The following is a 24379-nucleotide window of genomic DNA, read 5'->3' as shown; positions in this document are numbered from 1 at the left end:
CCAGACTCGCTGCCCTGGGTGGCCCCCAGGCTGGGGTGACGGGAGCGCCCGTGGAGTGCCGGGGCCTGGGCTCAGGGCTCATCTGTGTCAGTGTATTCACTGTCCCCTATTCTGTCCCCGAAAAAAAGCAAAGCTTCAGAGTTGTGAGAGCCAGGGCTGGCGGTGGTGGGGGTCACCGGCAACCCTGACCCGAATCCCCCAGCACCTGCGCCGGCTGCCTGTGGCCCTCCTGCAGCCCTGCTGGCCCGCTTTCCTCCCAGATGTGTCTCACGTCTTCCCGGAGTTCCCTGTGCCCGACCTGGGCGGCGGCCTGCTGCAGGAAAGCATCTCGCTGCACGACGTCAAGGCCCTGCAGCTGCTCTACCGGCGGCACTGCGAGGTGACCACCGGAGGGGGGGGGGGACCCGGAGGTGGGGGCAGGGCCGGGTGGAGCGCAGAGCGACCTCGCACCCCGCCCCAGCGAGGCACGTCAGCCTCCCACGTCGCCAGCGCTGCCAGACTCTCAGACCATCAGGTGTCCCCGGGTGACCCCAAGGAGGTGGGAGCGGCCCCCTGCTGCTTCTTATGGTGTCGCTCCTGACTTCAAGGCGCCCCCCTGCGGCTCCTGTCACAGCTGCCTGCTTGGCATGTCCCGACGACACGTGATGGGCCACTTTAACACGCACATCCGTGAGGTCACCGGGCTGTGTTTATTCACAGGCAACTTTGGACGTCGTGGTGAACCTCCAGTTTCACTACATTGAGAAGCTGTGGCTTTCCTTCTGGAACTCGAAAGCCTCCTCGGGTGATGGCCCTGACTCTCTACCTGCCAGGTAACAGCCTTTGTCACTCCCCTGCCTCCCCTCCCCCGTCCCCAGGGAGCCGCTCTGGCTCCTTTCCCAGGACCCCAGGGCTAACCTGCAGGCTGTGGACACCCACATGGTGACCCACAGACAAACGGGTCCCTTTCCCAGAACTGGCGCTCAGAGCGCCCCCCACCGTGTGTGTGTGTGTGTGGTTTCCCTGTGTGTGTGTGTGTGTGTGTGTGTGTGTGTGTGTGTGTGGTTTCCATGCTATGCGTTGCCCATCCCCTTGCTTCTGCACGAGCGACTGTAGAGGGAACCCTATGCCGTCCCAAACAGAGGACGTGTTATCCCCTGGCCACAGACAGGAAGGTGGGCAGCGCGGGCCTGCTGGGGAATTGGAGGTGGGGATGGGGGACCCTGGGGAGGGGTCCATCCCGCCACCCTGCAGGCTGCGGCTCACCCCGGCTCTCCCATTCCCCACAGCGACGGGGAGCCCGAAGGCGCCGTCCTCCCAAAGGACAAGCTGGTGTGTCTGTGTAAATGCGAGCCCATTCTCAAGTGGATGAGGGACTGCGACCACATCCTGTACCAGGCCCTGGTGGAGATCCTCATCCCCGACGTGCTGCGGCCGGTGCCCAGTAAGCAGGGCTGCTGGCTGCTGCTCTCTCCGCCACCCCTCTGCTTTCCTTGCCCCCCGCCCCCCCACCCCCAGGAATGAGGCTGCGGGGAGGCCTGCCACCCTCGGGTTGCCGCCTGCCAGTGCTGGCTCGGTGCTGCGGGGTTCCCAGTGACGTGCGGGCCTCTGAGTTCCTCTGGGGCCCCGGACGCCCCGCAGGAGATCCCTAGAGGGTGGGCGGAGGTCAGAGAACAGCCCACCCGTCAGTGGGGTTGCTGAAAGCCCTGGAGAGGGTCTCGATCCACTGTGCCCCTCTGCCCCCCGGGAACCACCTGTGGGCCCCTCTCCCAGCAGTGACACGCACCCCCTCCCCCCCACGGGGCACACCCTGCCGGTCCCTTACAGGCTCTCCCTTAGGGTCTCCAGGCTCCTGAGGAACCTAGGCCCTGAGGCCTCGCTCTTGATGAAAGACTGAGGGGGTGGGGAGTGGCCCGTGGGTACGCCTGATGGGGCCCTGTCGATATTTGCGCCAGTGGGCATGACCGAAACTTCGGTCTTTCTTGATGAACCGGTGTGCTGCTTTTGGGCCAGAAAATGGGAAACGGCCAAACCATCGCGTTTCTCCTTCGGGCTTGCCTGCCGGACACTGTTCATGGCGGCGCTCGGTTAGAGTCTCTGTGTTAAGGTTTGAGTCGGGGTATATTTGCTTTCACATTTTTGGAGTTTTTTCTTTTTAAGCAGTCCGATTCGTTTCTTATTTGCAAGCCACCTCACAATAAATTTGCAAGTTGGTGGAAGATATGTACGTGAATGTGTCTGGCTCGGGGCTTCTCCTCGGCACTGTGGACTCTCCCTGGAATGGGGGGGCGTCCTGGGCACTCTGGGGGTTTGAGCCTGGCCTGCTTCATGCCAGGAGCTCCCCGCATTGTTGTGAGGCCACAGACATCTGCGCACATCCCCCAGCGTCCCCTGGGGGCAGAGTCATGCTGGGCGAGGAAATAACAAAGGCAGGAGGGAGATGAAGGCCCCAGGCGGCCCCCAGTCCTTACCCAGCACCTCCCTCAGTAAATGCCCGAAGTCAGCCAGGTCCCGCGTCCATCCCTCGCCTTCCCTTACTCTAACGGCTTCACTGCGCGTGCGCCTCTTATGTTCCCGCTGATCCTGGTCAGGGTCAAGACCCTTTCCCACTGTAACTATCGTGGCTTGTGTCTCCAGGTACCTTGACACAGGCCATCCGTAATTTTGCCAAGAGCTTGGAAGGCTGGCTGACGAACGCCATGAGAGACTTCCCGCAGCAGGTCATCCAGACCAAGGTAACCGCTCGGCTCTGCCCGGGCTGGGAAGGGTTCCCGGAGGGGCTCTGCCTCCCGGCGAAGCAGGCCACCCCCAAGGGTCCTGAGACCCATGAGTCCCCCCGCCCAGGAAGCCTCGTGGATGCTGGCGCTGTGGGATGGACACCAGCAGGGAGGGGCACGACAGAAGCTGTCATTTGCTGTGCTGCATTTGGGTGGACACATGGAATGTCCCTATGCGCCTCATAGGAGGGAGGGCTTAACCTTGCGGTCGCCCTTCCTGCAACAGTCTCGCCACAAAGCAGAATTTAAAATGTGCAGAGCGGGCCTCCATGCACGGGAGAGCGTGACCGCCGCCCTCGCACACGCCTCTTAGGAGAGACCTGTGGACAGGTGAGGCCACGTTCCGAGCATCGGTCCTCCCTGACTGCGGTCTGGAAGGATCAGTTAGACCAGCGACTCTGAAACCTCAGAGTGCATGGGAGTTGCCAAGGTCATGGTTAAAATCGCAGAGTCCCAGGCCCCCCCACCACAAAGCCTGATCCAGTGGCCCCGAGAAATCTGTATTCCCCGGCCCTGGCCCCTCGAGAGAGCCAAAGGAATTCTAGAAACAGCAGCATAAGCCACCTCACCGAGGCTATGGCGTCTGCTCTAGATGCTGAGACGCCTCGGTGAGGTTCGTATCCTCTGTTTAGTCTCACTCTCGGGTCCTGAGACAGTGGGAAGGGTGAGTCCCTCTGCTCCCTCCCCTCCGCACTGTCCTGGAGCCCAGGCACCCTCCTAGGGGGAGAGAGAACCAGCTCTCACCCGCCCCCCTTCACCTCTGCGCCTCCTGCCCCTCCCCCCCGGCCACAGGTGGGCGTGGTCAGCGCCTTTGCCCAGACCCTGCGCAGGTACACGTCCCTCAACCACCTGGCGCAGGCGGCGCGCGCCGTGCTGCAGAACACCTCCCAGATCAACCAGATGCTCAGCGACCTCAACCGCGTGGACTTCGCCAACGTTCAGGTGACTTTCTCCAACGCCATTCCCCGCTGCCTGGGATGGGGCACAGGGACCCGGCTGTAGATCGGCGATGCTGTGTGTGTGTGTGTCCCATCCCGCTGGCCTCGCCTCCCAGCCTCCAGAAAAATGCTCAAAACCATAAAACGCAACCAGCAGCAAAACCCGGCGGGCTTGAGAACAGGGTCAGGGCGGAAGCCCCCTGCAGCCCACCCAGGGGCCCCAGGCCTCCAGGAGCTGGGACCCATACCCTGGTTCGCCCTCTTTAAGAATCTACCTTCCTGCTGCCGTCTTCACAGCTGTCTCCTCCGGGCTCCGAAAGTGCAGGCTGTGCTCATGCGCGTCCTGCCACAGCGATCCTGGCGCCAGGTTCAGGCTCCGGGTTCACCCACTAAATAAACGCACACTTTTAGCAAAAGGAGCACTTAAAGTAAAACACCGCAAACGCACGGTGTGTAATCTGAGCTCTGGTCCCGGGAAGCATGGTTTACACGCTGAGAACCAGGACAGGCTCCCTCTCTGGCTGCTGGCCCGGTGGGGGGAGCCCGCCCTCACCTGCCGCCATGCCCCGCAGGAGCAGGCCTCGTGGGTGTGCCAGTGCGAGGAGAGCGTGGTGCAGCGGCTGCAGCAGGACTTCAAGCTGACCCTGCAGCAGCGGAGCTCCCTGGACCAGTGGGCCACCTGGCTGGACAGTGTGGTCACCCAGGTCCTGAAGGAGCACGCCGGCAGCCCCAGCTTCCCCAAGGCCGCCCGCCAGTTCCTTCTGAAATGGTCCTTTTACAGGTAAGTCCGGCTCGGTTTCCAGGAGAACTCGGGGAAGGCACAGTGTGCGGACGGATGCAGCGTCTGGCCTGCGACTTTCCTTCCAGACCTACGTTCTCCCCTGGCTGATGGGAGGCGTCGGGAGAAGGGGGCTGGCGGGGCCTCAACAGCCAGGCCACAGCTCCCAGGGCCGGGGAGGGGGGCAGGCAAAAAGACCACCGCCCCCCTGGGGACCCCAAATCCGAGTTCGCTTGTTTACCTTCGGGGGCTTGGCCATACAAAGCCAAGAAGCATCTGAGCAGAAAACATCCCAAATCCCAAGCTGTTCTGCCCTGTCCACTGACTTGACCTCTGGGTCCGCACCTGTTCAAGCGACCTTTGCCCCCCACGTGCTGGGCTGTCCACAGTCATGGCTAAGCTGTCCCAGATCCATAGCCCGCTGAAGCCGCCTGTGTCGCCCCGCTGCCAGAGTGCCGGCAGAGCGCCCGTGCACGCTGGCCCGGGGAGGCGTGCAAAGCCTTCAGTGGGACGGCCCCCACTGCTCACTCTTGCACACCCCGTCATGCCCACTCAAGCACAAAGCTTCAGCCCATTAAATAAAACAGAACAGGGCACGCTACCATTTTCAAAGTTGATTGGAGCAGCCCCCAGGCCGCAGGTGGTCAGTGAGCGAGGGGAGCGGTGTTCGCAGAATATTTGCGAGAACAAAGCAAGGAACTGAGGTCACTGCCTTTAGCTTAAGCGCCGCCGCAGCAGGGGGAGCCTGGCCCTTCGCAGCTGGTGGCTCGACGGTCACTCTCAGGAGCCCGCGTGTCAGCTCTGGCTCAGTCCTGGTTTGCTTGGGCCCCAGGGTGTCGGGAGCCCCTGCTGTGCGAACGCCCTGCACAGGGGGCTCACACATGTCTTCCCCCTACCTTGTCCCCTCCTGGTTTTTCTTTTGCTACCACAGTGACAAGTGGGGAAACTCTGAGGGGGGCTGTCGGGTGTTGGGGTCGGGTGCCAAGTAAGCTCAGCCCTTTAGGTCAGGGGTCGCTTTTTCTGTGGAGAATCAGAGAGTAGGTACTTCGAAGAAAGAAAGAAACTCGTCAGCACATGACACGTAAATGAACAGGCATGGCCCATGTGCCAATAAAACTTTATTTCCAGACGCTAAGGTGTGGATTTCAGGTACTTTTCATGGGTCACGAAACGTAATTCTTCTTTGGACTGTGTTTCCAACCATTTAAAACTGTAAAACGCATTCATAGCTCACAGGCTGTAGAGGAATGGGCAGTGGGCTGGAGCCGGTCTGGATTTGGGCTTCCCAGCCTGGCTGCAGTTGAAAGAAGCAAAAGTTCCCTGAAGTTCTGTCTTGTTTGACACCTACACCCCTGACTGAGGAGTGAGGCTGGATAGGAGGGGATCTCAGGAGGGAAGGCCGGGAAGGGCTGCCTGCTGTGGGCAAGTCGTAAGGGCACCACGATGACCACAGGCCATTGGCTAAAGCTTGTGTCAGGGACACAAGGTCACGTTCCCACAGCCTCTTGCTTACAGCTGACCGCCCTGCCTGCCTTTCCCACCCCCACGGGTCCCCACCGCAGTCATAAGGGACACAGGGGTGGTCTGGGTGGCTCGTGAGTCCCAGGGGCCTCCTGAAAAGCCTGGCTCATCTGCCTGCCTGCAACCCCGTGCTCCCCGGAAGGCACCCCCCAGCCTCTGTCTGCCCATCCCCCAGCTCCATGGTGATCCGCGACCTCACGCTGCGCAGCGCCGCCAGCTTCGGCTCCTTCCACCTGATCCGCCTGCTCTATGACGAGTACATGTTCTACCTGGTGGAGCACCGCGTCGCAGAGGCCACCGGAGAGACGCCCATTGCCGTGATGGGAGAGGTGAGGGCCCTCCCGCCCTGGGGATCCTGGGACAGCATGTGTGTGTGACACAGCGGACAGAGAAGACCTTTGCCAGAGGCCTGTGGGTGGGAAAGGGCTCGCATGCTGGAGCCAACCGACCTGGGTTCAGACCTGTCCTCTGCCACCGAGGGCGCTCCTGCCCCTGAAATGAGGCCTGGAACACCCGGCCCGTGGCGGGTTGGAAAGCACATAGAAAGTGTACCATTCTGACCATTTTGAAGTGAATGATTCAGTGGCATTTAGTACATTCAGAGTTGTGCAACCACCACTTCTAATTCCAGAACATTCCATCGTCCCAGAGACTAACCTCACCCCTGTCAACAGTCACCACCATCCCGCTCCCCAGATGCTGGCACCCGCTACCCTCCTTTCTGCCAGGATCTGTCTATCTTGGGCATCCCACAGGGGTGGAGTCCCACAGGGGTGGCCTTTCGTGCCTGGCGTCTTTCACTCAACGCAATCCTGTCAAGGTGCAGCCCTCCACGCTGTAGCGCACATCTTTGCCTCACTCCTTCTGTGGTTGACGAGATTCCCTGGGATGGCCGGTCAGCATTTTGCTCTACCCATTCGTAGGCTGATGAACAAACTGGCCGTTTACAGCTTTGGGCTGCTGTGACCATCTGAGCACACGTTCTTGTTTGAATACCTGTTTTCATCTCTCTCGGGTACATTCCTAGGAGCAGAATTGTTGGGTCATGTGGGATTGTTTTGAGGAAGAAATGAGGTGATGCTTGGAGAGCTTTTAGTACACAATAAGCCTGTCACCATTCAGAGGCCACAATCCCTGTCCTCTTGGTGGCCTTTGCAGTGGGCACCCACTCAGCCCTCCAGCAGCTCCCAGGCAAGATCCAGAAGGTGCCAGAGGAGATACACTAGCTTCAGCGCCCCTTCTCCTGGGGGAAGCGAAGCCTGTGTTAACTGTGGATTGAGGACAGTGCTAACATTCACCAGGACCAGGCCCCTTCGTGGAGGCCCCTGACTCTGGGCTTCTCTCTTTCAGTTCAACGATCTTGCCTCCCTGTCGCTGACGCTGCTCGATAAAGGTGGGTGTGTCCGTACCTTTTCCACGAGGCTCTCCCAGGGGCTCTTCTTCCCACCCTGGGCCTAGTTGAGATCAAGGCAGCTCCCAGGGCGGTTGAGGGCTGTTAAGAGCTGCAGGTGTGGCCAGGACGGCAGCAGGTGTCCCAGTGATGCTCATGCAGGCCCGGACCCTGCTGGGGCTCAGAGAAGCTGCCCCACACCTCGTCCTCAGGTGGCTGCTTTGGGCCACCGTCTAACCCTGCTCCCCAGGCACCCCCACTTCAGGCCCTGGGCTGCCTGCATCCACCTGCCCCTACCCCAGCCCATTCCCTGCCCCACGCAGTAGGGGGCACCAACTGCTGAGGGGGACCCTGCCAGGAGTGTGACCCAGCAGACGCACACTGGTCAAGGGAGGGAAGAAGGCCTCCCTGGGCACTGCAGGGCAGCATCCATGTCTGTGCCCCTGTCCGAGCACGTGCTTCTCTCTCCCTCCCTCCTGCGCCCCACACCCCTCATCCCCAACACTGACCCCGCAGATGACCTCAGCGAGGATCGCGGCAGTGAGGCCGACTCCGACGCCCACAGCCTGGGCGAGCCCCTGGTGAAGCGGGAGCGCAGCGACCCGAACCACTCCCTGCAGGGCATCTAGGTCCGGGGTGCCCCCCGCAGGCTCCAGCCCCGGCCTCCGAGCTCTACTGTAATGTGCCTCTTAGCTGGTGGGACCTTTGCTCTGACTCACGGGGGCGCCGGTGCACACTCAAGGGACACGCCATTCCTCCGAAGAACATCATCGTTACCCACAATGGAAGGTCCCATCGGGCTCCCAAGTGCCTGAGCTGCTCACCTCGTGCCTCCTGGGTCATCTTTTCCTTCTGAGTGTGCTTACCCTCTCCTCTGCCGGGCCGTGAACTTCGGTCCGAGTCTCCGCATCCCGCCCGAGACCTGGAAGGGGCCGTGCTGGGCGAGCTGGCACCTCTACATTGGGCTTCTCGGTTCAGCCGCTTCCAGCTTCCACCATTCTTTTTTAAAATTTGGATCCCAGGAGGGAAAGGGTGGTCCTGCAGCTGCTGGGCAGTACTGAGCGGACTGGTGTCCACAGAGCCCCCTGGCCCGGTGCCCCGTGGTGGGAAGGGACCACCTCTGCGCTGTGCCCAGGGCCTCCTGCCCTGTCGGCTGGGCCGAGGCGTGGAAGTCGGCCCCCAGGAGTCCCATCTGCAGACACCACAGGTCCCCAGAAGCAGCTGTCAATCACCATGGCCCCATGTGGCCCGAAGAACAAGTCACGGAAATGGCCTGCCCATGCCAAGATGTAGTGGTGTCTTCAAGAATCAAAACCAGAAGTTTTATCAGCAACCGGGAGGATCTGGGTTCTGTCCAAGTTCACGCCAACATCAAGCCAAACTGCTGGGTCTGGAATGAGTTTGTTCCGAGGGGGCTGGGTGCTCGGTGTTTCCGTGGTGCCTTCAGAGGGCAGCCATCGGGCCATGTCTGCCTGGCTTCCGTTCCATAGAATCTTCTGAATGCCTGCCTTTGAATTAGCAATCCTGGAGCACTTCAACCCGGCACGAGCCCCATCTTGAACTGCTCAAAGTCAAAACTCTTCGCTGGGTGAAATGAACCCCGAGGACTCGCATAGCCCTTGAACTATGAACACTCCGGATCTGTATCCGCCATAACACACTGCACTCGGTTAGCTCCGCGCCAGAGTCCTGCCCCCAAACCAACTGCAACAAAGACAGACAAACCTCTGGTCTAGGAAGCACCATCTTATGAAATGCAATAGTTTCTCTTTTTGGAAATATGTTTATATCAATAGTTTTGTGCTCTAATTGTTATTAGAATGTTTCTTATGAACATGTATATTGCGGTATATTCGGTCCCCCATATTTTTTTTCATTCATGCAGAAGGTACTAATGTAAACTCACGTGGCCTTGAGAAAAACCTTACTTCCCGACAAGCTGCGCACTCCTAGGTCCACCCCAGGTGTGCAGAGCGGTGTGGAGGGGAAAGACGGGAAAAGCTATAGGCGCTTGTTTTACAAACCAAGTCTATCATACTCACAATGTTTGTCTGGTTTTACAGTTCAAGACTTAGACGAAACCAGACAGAAAGAATGTCTTTAAAATATATATCTCCCCTCCTGGGAGCCATTTAAGCTCACGATTTGTGGATTGTGATGGCCTGTCTTTTCTTCCACGTGGGGTGAGCGGTACAAACTGGTTCCTGCCTTACGCTCCTGCCTTTGCAGGATTCCACAAGGAACAACACAAGTGACGGTAAAGACATGCGTCTTCCACGCCCGTTTTCGTGCTTCGGGATCCACACTCCAGCGCTTGCCCACCATACGCGGGCGGTCGCACACGCGCGCGCGCACACACACACACACACACGGTGGCCCTGGAGAATGCAGACCTCCCTCCAGGCCCATCCCTTGCCCCGGACTGCCAGCCTGGCCGGGCTCCTGCCAAGCGAGGCTCTGAGGAGAAGCAGCGGCCTCCAGCACCTTCTTCTTGGCTCTCTGGGGAGTGTTCCAGAAGGAGCGGATTCCCTGAGCTTCATTTAGCAAGGCCAGCTCTGGGCAGCCCAGGAAGATGAGGACTATCTGGAAGCAGACCAGACTTACCCAGATACGGCAGAACGAAGCCCCAGCCCCAGGCACCAATGAAACCCTCCGGTTGCTCCCAGGACTTACTCGGTAGAGGGTTGGGGGCCAAACTTGGGAGTCCCCTGAGAATCGCTGCGTGAGCTTGTTTGAATGTGGCCAGTGCCTGGTGGGATTACCATGGGGGCTGGAAATCCGTGTTGTCTGGACCACCCCTGGCGGAGGGGAGGGGATCGGACACAGGATTATAGGACTTTGAAGAACCCCTGCAGAGGAGACCCAGCAGGCTCAGGAACGAGGGAAGGCCCACCGATGGGAAGATGTTCCAGAAACACGGGACGCCATTCCTGGTCAGCCGCCCTGAAAAGTTGCTCCTCTGTGCCAGGCAGGTGCCCCACGTCCCCCAGGGATACTCAGCCTTGGCCCCAGCCCAGGCCCATCTATCCCCAGTAGACGTCCTGAGGCCCCTGGGTGGCGCTAAAATCATCCGCCTCCGGAGACCTCCAGGGGCCTGCACTGGGCTCAATGCTCTGCCGTCACTGTCTTAAGATTCTCAATAGTTTTTGAACAAAGAGCCCACGCTTTAGTTCTGTGCTGGGCCCCAGGGCAAATTTTGTGGCCAGTCTTGGGAAACTCCCGGAACATGACTATGCAGACTCCCCTTCAGCTGAGCGGCTGGGCCCTGTCCCTGTGGTGAGTCTCTGCCAGGCTCTGAGAACCCAGCGGAACCCCGACTCGCCCCATCCTCTTGTGGTTCATGATTGCAGTCCCTCTGCAGCCTGACATCCCTGAGCACGGCCAGTCCTTGCACCAAGCAGCAGCCACCCCCAGCCCTCACTGTCTAAGAGCCAGGCCCGGTGCTGGGATGGCAGGCTGCCTGGAGGAGGAGAGCCAGGCCCTGCTCCTGGGCCTGCGTGGCTGGTGATAGAATGAGCCCAAGTGATGTCTCCATGACCACTGCCCCAGGAACCAGAGAGGAGATGAGCAGGGGAGACTGCCGAAGGCCCACAGCCTATCAAGTCCCCTAGAAAGTCCACTGGGTAGGGCCAAACAACAAAGGGAACCTAGTCCTACCAAGAGCCTCTGGGAGGTTCTAACTAATTACAACAACTCCACAGACGCTTCTATCCAATCTCCTCTTCTTGACAGTAGGTGTTACCCACATTGTACACATGGGAAAATTGAAGCTACTGGCTGGAATGCAGATATGATGGCTGGAGCATCAGCAGCCATTTTTAGACCTTGAGGTGGGGATCCTATAATAAAGAAGGCAAAGCAATGAGACAGAAGGAACCTGGATCCCTGGTGATCATGGAGCTGCATTACAATCCTGACAACCCACAGCCAAGAGTTCCATAAGCTGTACTGGGGAGCGGGGGGGGGGGGGGCAGGGGAACCCACAGCTGTTCCTGCCTCTGGGAACTCTCTGGAAGAACTCTGAAGCAAGCTGTGAGGTGCACCCCCTGCACATACACACACGCTCCAGCTGTGAGTGCACTAAGAAGGGAGAGGCTCTCCCTGGCTGAGGATATCAAGCCCTCCACCACTTTCCCTCCTGCAGCTCTGGCTGCTGCCCGTCTTCTCCTGGCTCCCATTCCAGAAGTTCATCCTTCCACACCTTCTGTGACCTTGTCCAAACCCAAATCAAAATGCTCCTCCACGTGCTGCTGACTTGCCCCACAGCAGCCCAGCCCACCACTGCTCAGAAGTGTGGGGTGCCTTCCCCCCCACATGGCAAAACAGGAGCTTAGCAGCTGACCTTTCAGGCCGCCGGCTCTTGTCTCCGTCACGGCGCTGCCCACCATCCATCCAATCGTCCAGACCAGAAACCCAGGGCCACCTGCATTGCCCCCACCCCTTCTAGCCTCCCCAAAATGCCCATAACATGGTCAAACTCTCCTTCCTCCTTGCCACTCCCCAACTCCTGGCCGGGAAGGCAGCGTGGCGGGGGAAATAGGGCTAGGCTATGAGCGTTTGAGTGCCGACTCCATGGTCACGGGCTGTGCCCTCAGGTACATTACAGCTGACCCTTGAACAACATGGGGTTAAAGGCGCCAACCCTCCTTGCAGCCAAAAATTGCACATATAACTTTCGACCCCCCAAAAAACTTAATAGCCTACTGTTGACTAGAAGCCTTACCAATAAACAGTCAATTAACCCGTTTTGTTTCTTATATGTATTATCTACTGTATCCTCAAAGCAAGCCAGAGAAAAGAAAATACTAAGGAAAGAGAGGAAGGAAGAGAAAGGGCATTTACAGCACTATGCTGTGTTTATTGATATAAATCTGCACTATACTGTATTTATTGATATAAATCCGCACGTAAGTGGGCCCACGCAGCTCGAACCCATCGTGTTGGAGGGTCAGCTGTACTTTTTTTTTTTTTACTAAACACATCTTTTATTTACTACTTTAGTGGGGAGGGTGCACCGTTCCTGGAGGTACTGCAATACCAGGTCAATGCGTGGAGTGGACGGAGCAAGCTCCTATTCCAACTCCCTACTCCAAAAATCTATTTAATATATTGTCCTCGGATAGAGGACGTATCAGATATTAAACTGATAAGAACAGATACCGCGTCAACTGTACTTAAATCAGATCCTCCACCTCTACCTCACAGCCTTGTGAGCTTTAAATAAGTTAATACTTAGTACTGGAGTAAGCACTCAGTTGTGTCTCAGCCTCAGCACTGTGGACACTTGGGACCAGACCATGCTTACTGGCAGGGCGTCCTGGGCACTGTGGAACGTGCGGCAGCCTCCCCGGCCTCACCCCTCCCTGCCGAGCACCTCCCCCCTCCAGTCACGACAACCACAGATGTCTCCAGACAGCACCCAGTGGCCCCTGGAGGGGGTGGGGCAGCAGAAGGGACCCCGGGTGAGAACCACTGGGTGAGAGCACTGTCATGACCAGTTCCCTGCATCTTTTGAACCTTGGCAACCACATCAGTTATCACCTTTCTTCCTCTCCCCACACTTCACACAAACCCTTACCCCCTCCATGCTCTTATTTCTCGCTCCTGGAACTCAGGAGCGGTCTCATCTGGGGCTCTTTCCCCTTCCCTGTACTTCCCACCTAACCTCCATGCCTTCACACACACACACACGCCCACCTCTTTAGCGCTTCTCTTATTTGACGCCTCCTCCAGGAAGCCTTCCTGGAAGCTCTCCCACTAGATTAGTATCCTTTATACGCCACCTTTCCCATAAGCACTGTGGGTGCGTAGCTCTTGTCTGCCGTGCTCAACACCGTATTTCCCCAAATCTAACACAGTGTATATGTAGGCTCAGCCCACATGTAGAACTGAGTAAAGGTCTCTGGGAGAAGGTGCTATTCACGGTAATCATGGGAATGGAGGGGAAAGGAGGAGAGAAAATGCATGGAGAACACTAAGACATGGCCAAAGGAAGGAAAAATCCATTCAGGAGGGCACCACCAGAATTATTTTTTTTCTAATAGGAACTGGGCTTTAGAAGAATTTTTCTGGTACAGTGGATTATACATAAGCCAGAAGCAAGGCCAGTTAGGTACTTAGTAAGATGGTATAAGTGAGGGGTAGGGAGTCAGGGTAGTGGAGATGGGCTAGTGGAGATAGAGCTGGGGAGGACAGCAGGCAGAAGCGAGAGGTCCACTACAGCCCCGTGCCCAGTGGCAGATCAAATGGTTATGAAATCAAGTTGGTGGGTTATGACCAGTTTAGTTTTTTTATTTTAAGATTTTATTTATGTGAGAGAGAGACACAGCTAGAGAGGGAACACAGCAGACGGAGTGGGAGAGGGAGAAGCAGGCCCCCCGCAGAGCAGGAAGCCCGATGCGAGGCTCACTCCCAGGACCCTGGGATCATGACCTGAGCTGAAGGAAGACGTTTAACGACTGAGCCACCCAGGCACCCCAGGTTTAGTTGTTGATTTTTTTTTTAATGGACCATGATAAAAGTAAAAAACATGAGATGTATGGATGGGATAAAGATAAACTTAACTTTGTAAAGCTGTTTCAGTATAATAGGTGCATAGACATACACAAGAGGGCATCAGGCTGTCACGTGAGCCTAATGTACAATGTACTGGACATAGGAAACGCACTGACCACACATACGTATCAAAAGCCACAAGTACTAACCGGTAATTCTCAACCTATTTTGAGGTCATGGGTCTCTTCCAGAATCCTCTGTGATAGATGTTGGTGGGGTTTTGCCATCCAGCATCCGTTCCACCTTCTTTTGGATTAACACCCTGATTCCCTTTTGAGGAAGGACTTTTCTCCCTTGGATTTAAATACCACCTCTACGTGGGCACTGGAAGGAATGGGCTAGGCACGGGGGGGAGCGATAAGGTGAGGAAGGGAGAGAGGGAGGGAGACCTGGAGGGCTTCCTAGGTCCTAGCCAGGACTTAGGGCTTCATTCAAGGAGTGAGAGGCCCATGACCTCAAAATAGATTGAGAGCTCCCCTCCATCGGCTCTCATGTATGACTACCCACCCGACACCTCCACTTGGATATCTCAAGTGACAAATGGCATCTCAGAGCAGCAGCTGCCCCTGGAGGCATTTGCTCAAGGGTTGATGATAAGTAGTTGGAGGCACGAGCTGGCTGGAGTCATAAACCGGATGGACGGGGAAAGCAGGGTGGGGGGTGCCGGCTAACAGTGCCCCACCATGCTGGACCCAACCAACACTTTCTCCTAGAAGTCTGAATTGTGAGCTGAATGTATGGCTGAAAGCAACAGAAGTGTGGGGGCTCTCCGAGAGGTGTCCCACCCATTCTGCTAAACTGGCCACCAAGACCTGCTGGCGCCCACGCGGTTTCTTCTTTTCCCCTTACGAGCATCTTTATAACTTTCCAGCAACTTCTCCCATTGCTTACATTTGCCAGAAGTGTTCTGGGGTTTTTGCAACCTGTGTCCAAATCGACACACCCTCAGTACCCAGGAATTTTGCAGTCGCACTCAGAAGGGATTCTCCGACCTCCCTGAGGTCCTCCCAGATGAAGGGGCACCGTTTAAGAAGCGGCTCGGAGTGTAAGCGGCAGAGCAGCAAGCGCAGCGCAACCAAGACAGGATCTGTCTCCGCTGGCGCAGCCAGCGCCTACCTGACCTGGTTCATGGAAGACGCCAGACCCCCCAGCTGAGACCCCTCCCCAACTGACACAGAGCCTTTGAGTGCCCAACGAGTTCAATTACTTGGAAGGAATTGAATGGCTTCCCAATCCTCTGCCGCCCCCCAGTGGTCACTGTGTGACATGGCCGCTTCCTTTTCTCCAGGGGGACACAGAGAGCTAGATTTTTGCCCAGACATGAGGCAGGGTTTTTTTGTTTTTTTGTTTTTTTTTGTTTTCTTTTTTAACTAAATTGCAACAGTGCGAGATAGGAAAGGCCACAAGCAACAGATTGAATGAGCTAGCTTCCTTCTTTCCCTCCTCTTCCTCAAATAGTCCATATTTATTTACATAGATTCAGAGTATCTCCCCATGAGATACTCAGTAATTACACTGGGCAAAGTAGGAACCCGGCAGAGGCTGTCTAAACCAAGCAATCTGAATTGTCATCAAGCACGGTACAAATCGACATCATATGCCTCCTGATGGGACGCACCTAGATCGACACATCACTCCTGCGTTATTCCTGCCAAAAATTGGTAACCTGAGTTTAATCATGAGGAAACGTTGAGTCAAACCCAAAATTAAGGGACATTCTTCCAAATACCAGTGTCATGGTCAAGAAAAAATTAAGACCAAGAAACTGATCCAGACACATCTGAGAGCAACGTGGGATCCTGCACTGGATCCTGGGACAGGGAAAGAAATCAGTAGTGAGGAACGGTTGAATTTTTTTTTTTAAGAATTTGTTTATTTGACAGAGATCACAAGTAGACAGGCAGGTGGGAGGGTGGGGGGAAGCAGGCTCCCCACTGAGCAGAGAGCCTGATGTGGGGCTCGATCCCAGGACCCTGAGATCATGACCTGAGCGAAGGCAGAGGTTTAACCCACTGAACCACCCAGGAACCCTGGAATGGTTGAACTTTAGATAAGATCTGTGTATTAACGAATGTTATTGCATCCGTGTGAATTTCTTTGTTTTGGTCATTGCACTGTGGTTTTATGTAAGATGTAATATTTAGGGAAGCTTGATGAAGGAAATATGGAAAGATGTTAGGGTTTGAAGCCGATGGCCCAGAAAGAACTCTTGAGACGTCTTTAGTGCAAAAAAGGTGGTTTTATTAAAGCACAGGGGCAGGACCCAAGGGCAGAAAGAGCTGCACTGGGGTCATGAGTGACTCATTGTAACTTTCAAGTTGGGAGGTCATTAGGGATAGCGTAAGTCTCTAAGGAATTCTGGAAGCAGGGTTTTCAGGACCTTGAGGGGGTACCTTTGTTAGAAAAAAGATCATTTATTACTAATAAAACCTTAGTCATGAGACCCTTCAGATGTATATCGATGGGTCATATGCTTGGGGGATGACTGCCAAAGTATATCTTGGCAGGGGGGAGGGGAGTAGAGAGAAAGGAAGTTTTCAAATGAGTTTTTATATGTTAAAGTAGATTTACAGGATCCTGGGGGTCGGGCTAAGATTGCCTTTTGCTCTTAGCAAAGTAATGTAATAAGGCAGTTGACTGTCTGCCTGTTTCAAGGACTTGTCAATAGGCTGGAAGTAGTAAGGAATTTAATAATTTTCTTTTGCCTTTGTTTCCCACATCAAAGATTATATAGAATTCTTTGCGCTATTTTTGCAACTTTCATTTAAGTGTATTTTAAATTGAAAAGTTAAAAACCACAAGTAAAGTATAGTACGTATTTCCTCCCAATTCCGTACTATATTTAGCTGCTGCAGAATATGGGAGTGAGGGATGCGATTGCACCCAACTTGGGTCAAGGCCCACCCCACCCCCCCATCAACATTAGCATCAGCCACATGGGACATCCTGCTGTCAGGAACCCTCCGTGTGGACTGAGGGAGAACAGGAAAGGGTGCTGAGTGGAGGAGGCAACCCAGGATGACCCCCTTGCCCTCACCTGACTCTTGAGCTCCTTGAGGGTGGGGGACTGTGTAGCTAATTAATCTGTGGGGCCCCAGTCTCAGTGTGGGGCTGGGCACAGAGCAAACACCTGCCCATGATGGGAAGAGGAGAACCTAATTGCAGCCGTGAAGGCCCTTTTTACTAGAACCCAACTACGGAAGCCATTTAGAACATGGCTGTGATGGAAGTTCACAGTACTCAGAGCACCGCCAGGGCTTGGGGGTTCCTCACACTTGCCTCCTGGTGATCCAAGGAGGAAGCAGACAGCTGAGAAGCCAGCCAGTCAGCAGTTTATGGTAGATCCTTTGGGTCCTTCCATATCCCACTCCCAACCTCTGTATTAGGAAAAACTCCAAACTCATTGCTGTGGTTTACAAGGTCCCTCATGCACCCTCATCCCTGACCTCATTTCCTCACTCTGTTCTAACCGCACTGAACTCCTCTTGGCTCCTCCAGCTCACCAAACTGGTTCCTGCCTCAGGACCTTTGCACTCACAGATCTTCTACTAAGTGCCACCTCCTCAGAGGGGACTTCCCTGACCAGCCAATCTGAAGTATCCCCTTTTTCTTTCTTTCCTCCCTATCTCCCTTTCTTTTTGAGTAGACTCCTTGTCCAGCTTGGAGCCCAATGTGGGGCTTGAACTCATGACCCTGAGATCAAGACCTGAGCTGAGATCAAGGGTGAGATACTTAACCAACTGAGCCACCCAGGCACCCCAATTTCCCTTTTTCTCTCACTGTCACAATACGCTGTTTTAGTTTTTTGTAGCACTAGTCACTATCTCCTACGTTTGCCGGTCTATTGTATATCTCCTTACAAAAGAATGCAAAACTCCACGAAGGCAGGGTCAAAGCTCCAGGAAGCCAGGATCTGTCTTGTTCATCCTGGGTCCCAACATGCAGAACAATGCCTGATGCACAGCAGAGCCACGGATACACACTGCTGTGTAACACCCGTCTCCTAGACTTACGGGCTTGTAATGGCAGTCGTCATTTACTTGGTCTCTCATGGTTTCTATGTGTGAGGAATGGGAGCGCGGGCTAGCTGGGCAGTGCTCAGGGCTCTGCTGTGTGGTGTCTGTGTCTCAGCTTCCTCACAGCATGGCGGCCTCAGGGCAGATGGGGCTGTTTACACGGAGACGGAAGGTTATAGGTTTGCTGTTCCAGCAAAGCAGATGGAAGTTGCATCCTCTGTCCCTGTCATGACCTAGCCTCCTAGGTTGGCGTCACTTTCACTGTGTCTACTCATCCACTACTAACAAGTCCACCTCCACTCAAGGGAAAGGAACGGGGACCTCACTTTTTTGATGGAAAGAGGGTCAAAAGAATTTGGGACCTTGTTTTCCGACTACTACAAGTGATAAATATTTAATAAATAAATAAATGTCGACTAAGTGAATTTGTTAGAGGAGACCAGATAAAGCAAGAACAGGCCTGAGGGGCGACTGTTGGCAGCCACTGGCACTTTGGAGACAGTTGTGAAACCAGCGGAAACTTAGTTGGCTCGTCAGGCTGATAGGTCTAGCATCTCTCTAGGTCCCTTGAAAAACAGCAACTGGGTTATATTTAGCAAGTGATGAGGTGTTGCTGGGAGGTGCCCAACGTGTGGGATGAATGTGGTATACGAAATGACTCTAGGAGACATACAGATATTGCATTAGATGACACCGAATCACATGGTTTAGTTATCCCATTTTCAGTCCTCCTTTAGTACTTCTCATCGTGTCAAGGAGAGTCTCCGCTGAGTGATTATATGCCTTTAGTTACCCTCTAATACTGTGCTAATATCTCTTTACATTGAAGAAAAAGCAGGCTTGGGGCTTAGCACCTTGGCAGTCAATGTTTACCCAGAATTTTCAAATTTTCATGTTTATTTTTACAATTATCTCCTACTCATGGCTCAGTGGTTTTCTATTCAGATGGTGATATACGCTATTTAGTGTAAATGTAAACCAATAAAAGGCCTGAAAAGTATTAAGCTCATTAAGGGTCAGAGTTAGATACATGGCAAAAGCCAAAAAGATCTACCCAAGAGAAAATATATATAAAATGGAATATAATGAATATAACGAAGCCAACAAACTAAAAACGAGAAAACCTGAGCCTACACACTGCCGGAGACCTGATGGACTTAATGACCACCAGGGTCCTTTCGAGCACTGGCATTCCGGCTGTTCCTAGAGAATTTCTAACACAAGGTCTGTGGCCTGGGCTTCTATTTTGGTGGCAAAATGTAGGGTAGGAAAATCAAGGTGTTTATTAAATAAAATTAGTGCAATTCTTAACAGTATTAACCATTTCTCACCCCCCAAAATAAGCGAAAGTTTCTGAGCAGTGTTTCTCAAGGTCGGACATGCAAAGGAAGCCCCGGGGACTCTGGTTAAAAATGTGGCTTCTGATTAAGGTCTGGTTTAGGACCTGGGGTTCTGTATTTATAAGAAGCTTCCAGGTGATGCTGATGTTGCTGATTTGGGGACCACACTGGAGAAAGAGCAAGCTCTGGGAACAAATACAGTGTGTTCTGAGCATCTCCTCCCAGCTCTGAAATGAGTGATGCTCGCATTAGAAGACTGAAATCAGCCATGGTTGAAGAATTTACACCAAGAAAATCAGCACTACAAACCAGGGCTTGATTTCATTGTTTTATTAATTATGCTCTAAGCTAAAAAAAAAAAAAAAAAGGTGATAGGAAATATATAAATAAAATTTATAATAAACGATAGCACCCAAGCACACATATAAATACATATAAGTACACACAGACTGATACACACATTCTCCTCCAGAGAAGCAGCTGTTAACCATTTGTGGGGCCCCACAGGTCCTACAGGTGCATACAGGACAACCACGTAGATTAGGGATTGGCAAAATCTTCCGTAAAGACCCAAATGGCAAAAAAAATTTTTTAAAGATTTTCTTTATTTACTTATTTGGCAGGGGGAGAGAAAACACGAGTGAGAGGAGAGGCAGAGGGAGAGGCAAACTCCCTACCGAGAAGGGAACCTGAGGCAGACTCAATCAACCCCAAGCTCCTGGGATCGTGACCCGAGCCGCAGACAGACGCTTAGCCGACTGAGCCACCCAGGGCCCTTCCAAATGGCAAATATATATTTTTTAAGATTTTTATTTACTTGACAGAAAGAAATCACAAGCGGGCAGAGAGGCAGGCAGAGAGAGAGAGGGAAGCAGGCCCCCCGCCGAGCAGAGAGGCCGATGCGGGACTCAATCCCAGGACCCCGAGATCATGACCCGAGCCGAAGGCAGCAGCCTAAGCCACTGAGCCACCCAGGCGCCCCCCAAATGGCAAATATTTTAGGTTTTGTTGGTCTGTCGCCGTCAAAAAGAGGCGGCGCGGCTGCTGCAGCTTGAAAAGCAGCCACAAACAACATGTAAGTTAGTAAGTGTGGCTCTTTTCAAAGAAAATGTTATTTGTGAACACTGAAATTGAAACTTCATCCAACTGTCCCATGTCGTGGGATCTTCTTCTTCTTCTCCTTCCGATGTCTTCCAACCACGGGAAGTGCGGGACCATTCTTAGCTCCCCGGCCACAGGCGGCCGGCCGCCGCAGGACCCCCTTGTTGCGAGATCACAATGGGAGAGAGCGGCGCGGCGCTCACGGCGCGCTAGAGGCGGGACACAGAGCCCCGGCAGAGGGCTCAGCAGGCGCACAGACCCGACGGCTGGAAGGACTTCGGCATGCTCCGAGGCCCGGGGGACCCCTGTGGCTAAACTGCCCCGCGCAAGAAGGGGGCATGAGAGCCGGACGCGGGGAGCTTCGTGAGCCTTAACGAGAGGCTCAGAATTTACTCCAAACTCGGGAGAGAGCTCTCCGGGCGCGCGGAGCCAGGATGGACGCTTGATCCAGTTTATATTTAAGGACTATTCCGCCTGGCGCTGGGCGCGACCGGAGCGCGGGGCCCGACAGGGGGCGGCGCGGTGTCCCCGGGGGAGAGGCGAGGCTGGCCTGGCCCCGCGTGGCCCGTGTCCCGGCGACAGAGCAGAGCCAGGAATGCGTTCAGACGGACTCCCGGCAGGTGAGCCGAGGCGGCCAGGAGGCGCGGCGGGCCCGACACCTTCCCTCCAGCCCGGCTCCCAGACCCAGACCCTTGAGGCCCCGCCCGCGCCAGGCGCCGTCCCGGGACCCCCGTCCCGGTGCCCACGCCCCCCTGTTCCCACGCCCCCCCCCCCCCGCGGGCCCTCCCCGCCTGATCCCTCCGACCCCTCCCCAGCCTCCCCCACCGCCCCACGTGGCCTGAAGAAAACGCTGGTCTGAATAACTGGGCCCTCGGAAGGGGAAACTGAGGCGCCCCGAAGCCCTCCTGTCAGGCCTGCGCTCGTGGGAAACTACCCCCGCCCCCCCCCCCACAGATCCAAAGATTCACCTCGGGAAAGGTCTCGGTCTCGGCTCCCTCGGCGGCTCACGGTTCCACCGCAAGGAACTGGGAAACCAGCAGAAAGCTGGGGCGTCGAAACACAGCCCGCTCGGCGCCGCCTCACAGAACGTCAGCTCCCCAATGCGCGCGACGCTCACCACGCATGCGCCCTGCTCTGGCCCCGCCCCCTTAGTCGGCGGGAAAAGGAGGCGGGGGCAGTTAGTGCGCAGGCGCGTGCTCGGAGTGTGGCAGGGCCGGGACCGCCCGCCGGAGCGCGAGTCCGCGCCGGTCTCAGCGCGCAGGCGCGAGCTGTTGGCTTCGGTCGGAGTCAGATCGCCGAGGTGCGCACGCGCGGGAGTTTCTGGCAGAAAGCAGACGAGCCCGGGCCGGCGCGGGGCCTTGTGGGAGGGCTTAAGGAAGTAAAATGGCGGACCTGGCGAACGAAGGTAGGGGAGGCGCCGTCGGGGGCCAGCTGCCGGCCAGGGAACGGGCGGTGGGAGGCCGAGGGGCCACAAGCCCGAAGGGTGAGCACCCCGGAGTGCGCGGGACTGTGTACTCCGGGATAGCGGCCCAGCGGGCCCCACAGCCGCCCCCCATTTCGTCCCCTCAGGCCGGGCTCACCGGCCCGGCCCATCACTCCCGGCAGCCTCGGCCCTGCCACCGTCCGGCCAGACGGCTTTGAGAGGCCGCTGGAGCCATAGCTCTGAGGCCCTTCCGCTCCCCGGGCCAGGTCGGGGCCCGAAGGGGGCGGTAGGCGCGGCCTCAGCGCCGTGGCTTCAGATGTAAATAGACCTCCGGGCCTGGTCGTCGCCCAGCGCGCCACGCTCCCTCCCGCGCCTCCTCGTTCCCGGGGACCGGCTTGTCCCTTTCCCCGACCTGGCGCCGAGGAAGCCCACCCCCGAATCCGGTGGGGTTCTCATCCTACGCGGGCCCGCTCCATGCCCAGGATGGAGGACACCTGATCTGTTCCCCCACCCCCTCCCCGAACTCGGCCCCCAATTCCCGCCAGTTCCCCCACATCCTCAGTGGCGACCTGAGAGTCGCGCCTCGGCTCCCTGCATTTAGGCCTGGCCACAGGATGTGGAGCCCTGAAAGCGCCGGCTGCTTTTTGGCCCTTTTTCGCTGCACTTCCAGAGAGGGGGAGAGAGAGACAGACAGACAGACTGTGCGAATTCCTTCCTCTCTGGAGCGCTGACATCCCACCCGAGCGTTTTTGACAAGGTTACGGTTCCAAAACCTCTCGAGAAAGCACTCCATAAGCTGGTAGTCTGCTCGAATCAATAGTGGTGTCGGTATCGCAGCAGCCTGAGGACTTCCGAGGCCTATTTTTAGCTCCCTCCGTTTCTAGGTGCACGACTGTGGTTCTGGCAAGCTGTCTACCTGCCTGGCCCGCTTCCCCCATACCATGCTCTCTGCTACTGGAGAGTGTCCCCAGGTTTCCATACCGACCTGTAAGAATGCAGGGATGAAAGAGTTAACTGCCCACCCTGGCCGAGCCTTCCGGGGGTGGTACCCTGCACCTTTCAAAGCCTGACTCCTGTTGTCTTGAAATACTCCTCACTCACAAAAGATCCCTGAAATAGGTACTGTCAGCCGGTCCTCTTGGTTAGGAAACCGAGTTAGAGCGCTGAAGTTACTTGTCCGAGGCAGGTCACACAGCTTGTGAGCTGCAGGAATGTGTGAATCAGGGAGACGGGCCTCAGAGCCCAGCCCCCCATACACGCCCCCACACCCCCTGCCACCTTGCGCTGTAACTCTTCTACAAGACGGAGGAGCCCGCAGAGGGCTGAGGCATCCCAGTTCATAAGATCCAGTTAGAGGCAGGAGAGGGAGTGGAGACAGGGGAATCACTGTGACATGCTGCAAGTATTTATAGGTTTGGCCCATTCAGTTTCTTGAACTTGTTGATCTTCACAATAATATTGTCAGGTTTTACTAGCAAGGTGGGCTTATTCGGGAGTAGCAGAGAATGGCAGGGTAAGACAAGCAAGCAGGGACAGAACCATAGGCGAGTTTCGCAATGAAGGACAGGAACAGGATTTTAGGGAGAAGGGGAAAGTTGAGCACTTGTTTGAACCAGAAGTCTTTCCGAGAAAAGCAGCAGTTGGGGGGGGGGGGGGATGACAGTTTCTCATTGGCTGAGTTACAGTGGTGGGTGGTTTCCTATAGAAGACTCAGGCTACCTCCTCTGTCAGGGCCTGTAATTGACATTTCTTTCCTGTAGATGTTCTGTTGGGGGCTGTAACTGGCTGTTCTCCCCTGATTTCTGTTGCATGGTGAGGCAACCCCTTTTGGCCTCCCTTTGACCCCCCGCCAAGTTTGCTTTAGTGAGGTTTTTCTCATTATTAATTTTCGCAAACCGAAGACTCAACATATCCAGCATCATAGTCGACATCTGCATGTAAGTGTCTTATCGAACAAAATCCCTGCCTTTACCCCCAACACCTGCCCACTCCACAGTCTTCCTTCTATTTGTAGTAAACGGCAAGTCCTTTCTTTAATTACCCAGGCCAAAAACCTTGAAGTCACCTCTTCATTCCTCTCATATGCCGCAGCAAATCCTGTCAGTTCTGTCTAAAATATCTCCAGAAAGTGACCACTTCTCATCACCAGCGCTGCTTTTCACCACTTGGGCCTCCCTTCCAACTTTACCCATCGAACAGCTCAGTCCAGAAGCCAGAGTGGCCCTGTTTTACCTCCCTTTCCTCCCATCGCACCGCTCTCTCCCAGACTTGCTCTGCGCGAACCACTCTGCTTTCCTCAGTGTCCCTCAGTGGGCTCTACACTCACCGCCTTTATGCCTTTGGACCTTCCGGTTCCCCTGCCTGAACCAGTCTTCCCCCAGATGCCCCTGTGGCTCACTCTTTTCACCTCCTCCAGGTTTTTACTCAAATATTACAGAGAACTTCTCCGGCAACATATTTTAAATTGGATCCACATTTCCTATCCCCTGTATCCCACTTTATTTTACTCCCCAGCACATAGCAACATCTGACGTACGAACTTTACTTGTTTGGTTGACTAC

The 24379-nt window shown here is 55.4% G+C and overlaps 2 protein-coding genes and 1 pseudogene across 16 annotated transcripts in view; 2 read left to right on the top strand and 1 right to left on the bottom strand.

Annotated features, from left to right (window-relative positions):
- The window catches only part of RFX2 (regulatory factor X2), a 91220-nt gene extending 79093 nt beyond the window's left edge, over positions 1 to 12127 (top strand). For 4 of the 8 annotated variants that reach the window (XM_045990191.1, XM_045990186.1, XM_045990187.1 and 1 more), the window contains 10 exons: positions 129 to 379; positions 700 to 812; positions 1269 to 1423; positions 2617 to 2714; positions 3015 to 3086; positions 3549 to 3698; positions 4267 to 4475; positions 6169 to 6322; positions 7344 to 7386; positions 7900 to 12127. In XM_045990191.1, the coding sequence (XP_045846147.1) occupies positions 129 to 379; positions 700 to 812; positions 1269 to 1423; positions 2617 to 2714; positions 3015 to 3086; positions 3549 to 3698; positions 4267 to 4475; positions 6169 to 6322; positions 7344 to 7386; positions 7900 to 8012 (1358 nt within the window). In that variant the 3' untranslated portion in view covers positions 8013 to 12127. The remainder of the gene's footprint in view (positions 1 to 128; positions 380 to 699; positions 813 to 1268; positions 1424 to 2616; positions 2715 to 3014; positions 3087 to 3548; positions 3699 to 4266; positions 4476 to 6168; positions 6323 to 7343; positions 7387 to 7899) is intronic. The other 4 variants (XM_045990194.1, XM_045990193.1, XM_045990192.1 and 1 more) reach the window with 3 other exon arrangements.
- Positions 12128 to 12387: 260 nt separating this feature from the next.
- On the bottom strand, positions 12388 to 12568 carry LOC123933312 (annotated as a pseudogene).
- Positions 12569 to 21674: 9106 nt separating this feature from the next.
- Positions 21675 to 24379, top strand: part of RANBP3 (RAN binding protein 3) — a 51558-nt gene continuing 48853 nt past the window's right edge. For all 8 annotated transcript variants that reach the window (XM_045990204.1, XM_045990203.1, XM_045990200.1 and 5 more), the window contains exon 1: positions 21675 to 21800. In XM_045990204.1, the coding sequence (XP_045846160.1) occupies positions 21779 to 21800 (22 nt within the window). In that variant the 5' untranslated portion in view covers positions 21675 to 21778. The remainder of the gene's footprint in view (positions 21801 to 24379) is intronic.

This window comes from Meles meles, chromosome 20, assembly GCF_922984935.1.
Source record: "Meles meles chromosome 20, mMelMel3.1 paternal haplotype, whole genome shotgun sequence".
Classification (NCBI taxonomy): Eukaryota; Metazoa; Chordata; class Mammalia; order Carnivora; family Mustelidae; genus Meles; species Meles meles.
The sequence above is the reverse complement of the archived record's forward strand: the minus strand, read 5'-3'. Positions and strand labels throughout refer to the sequence as shown.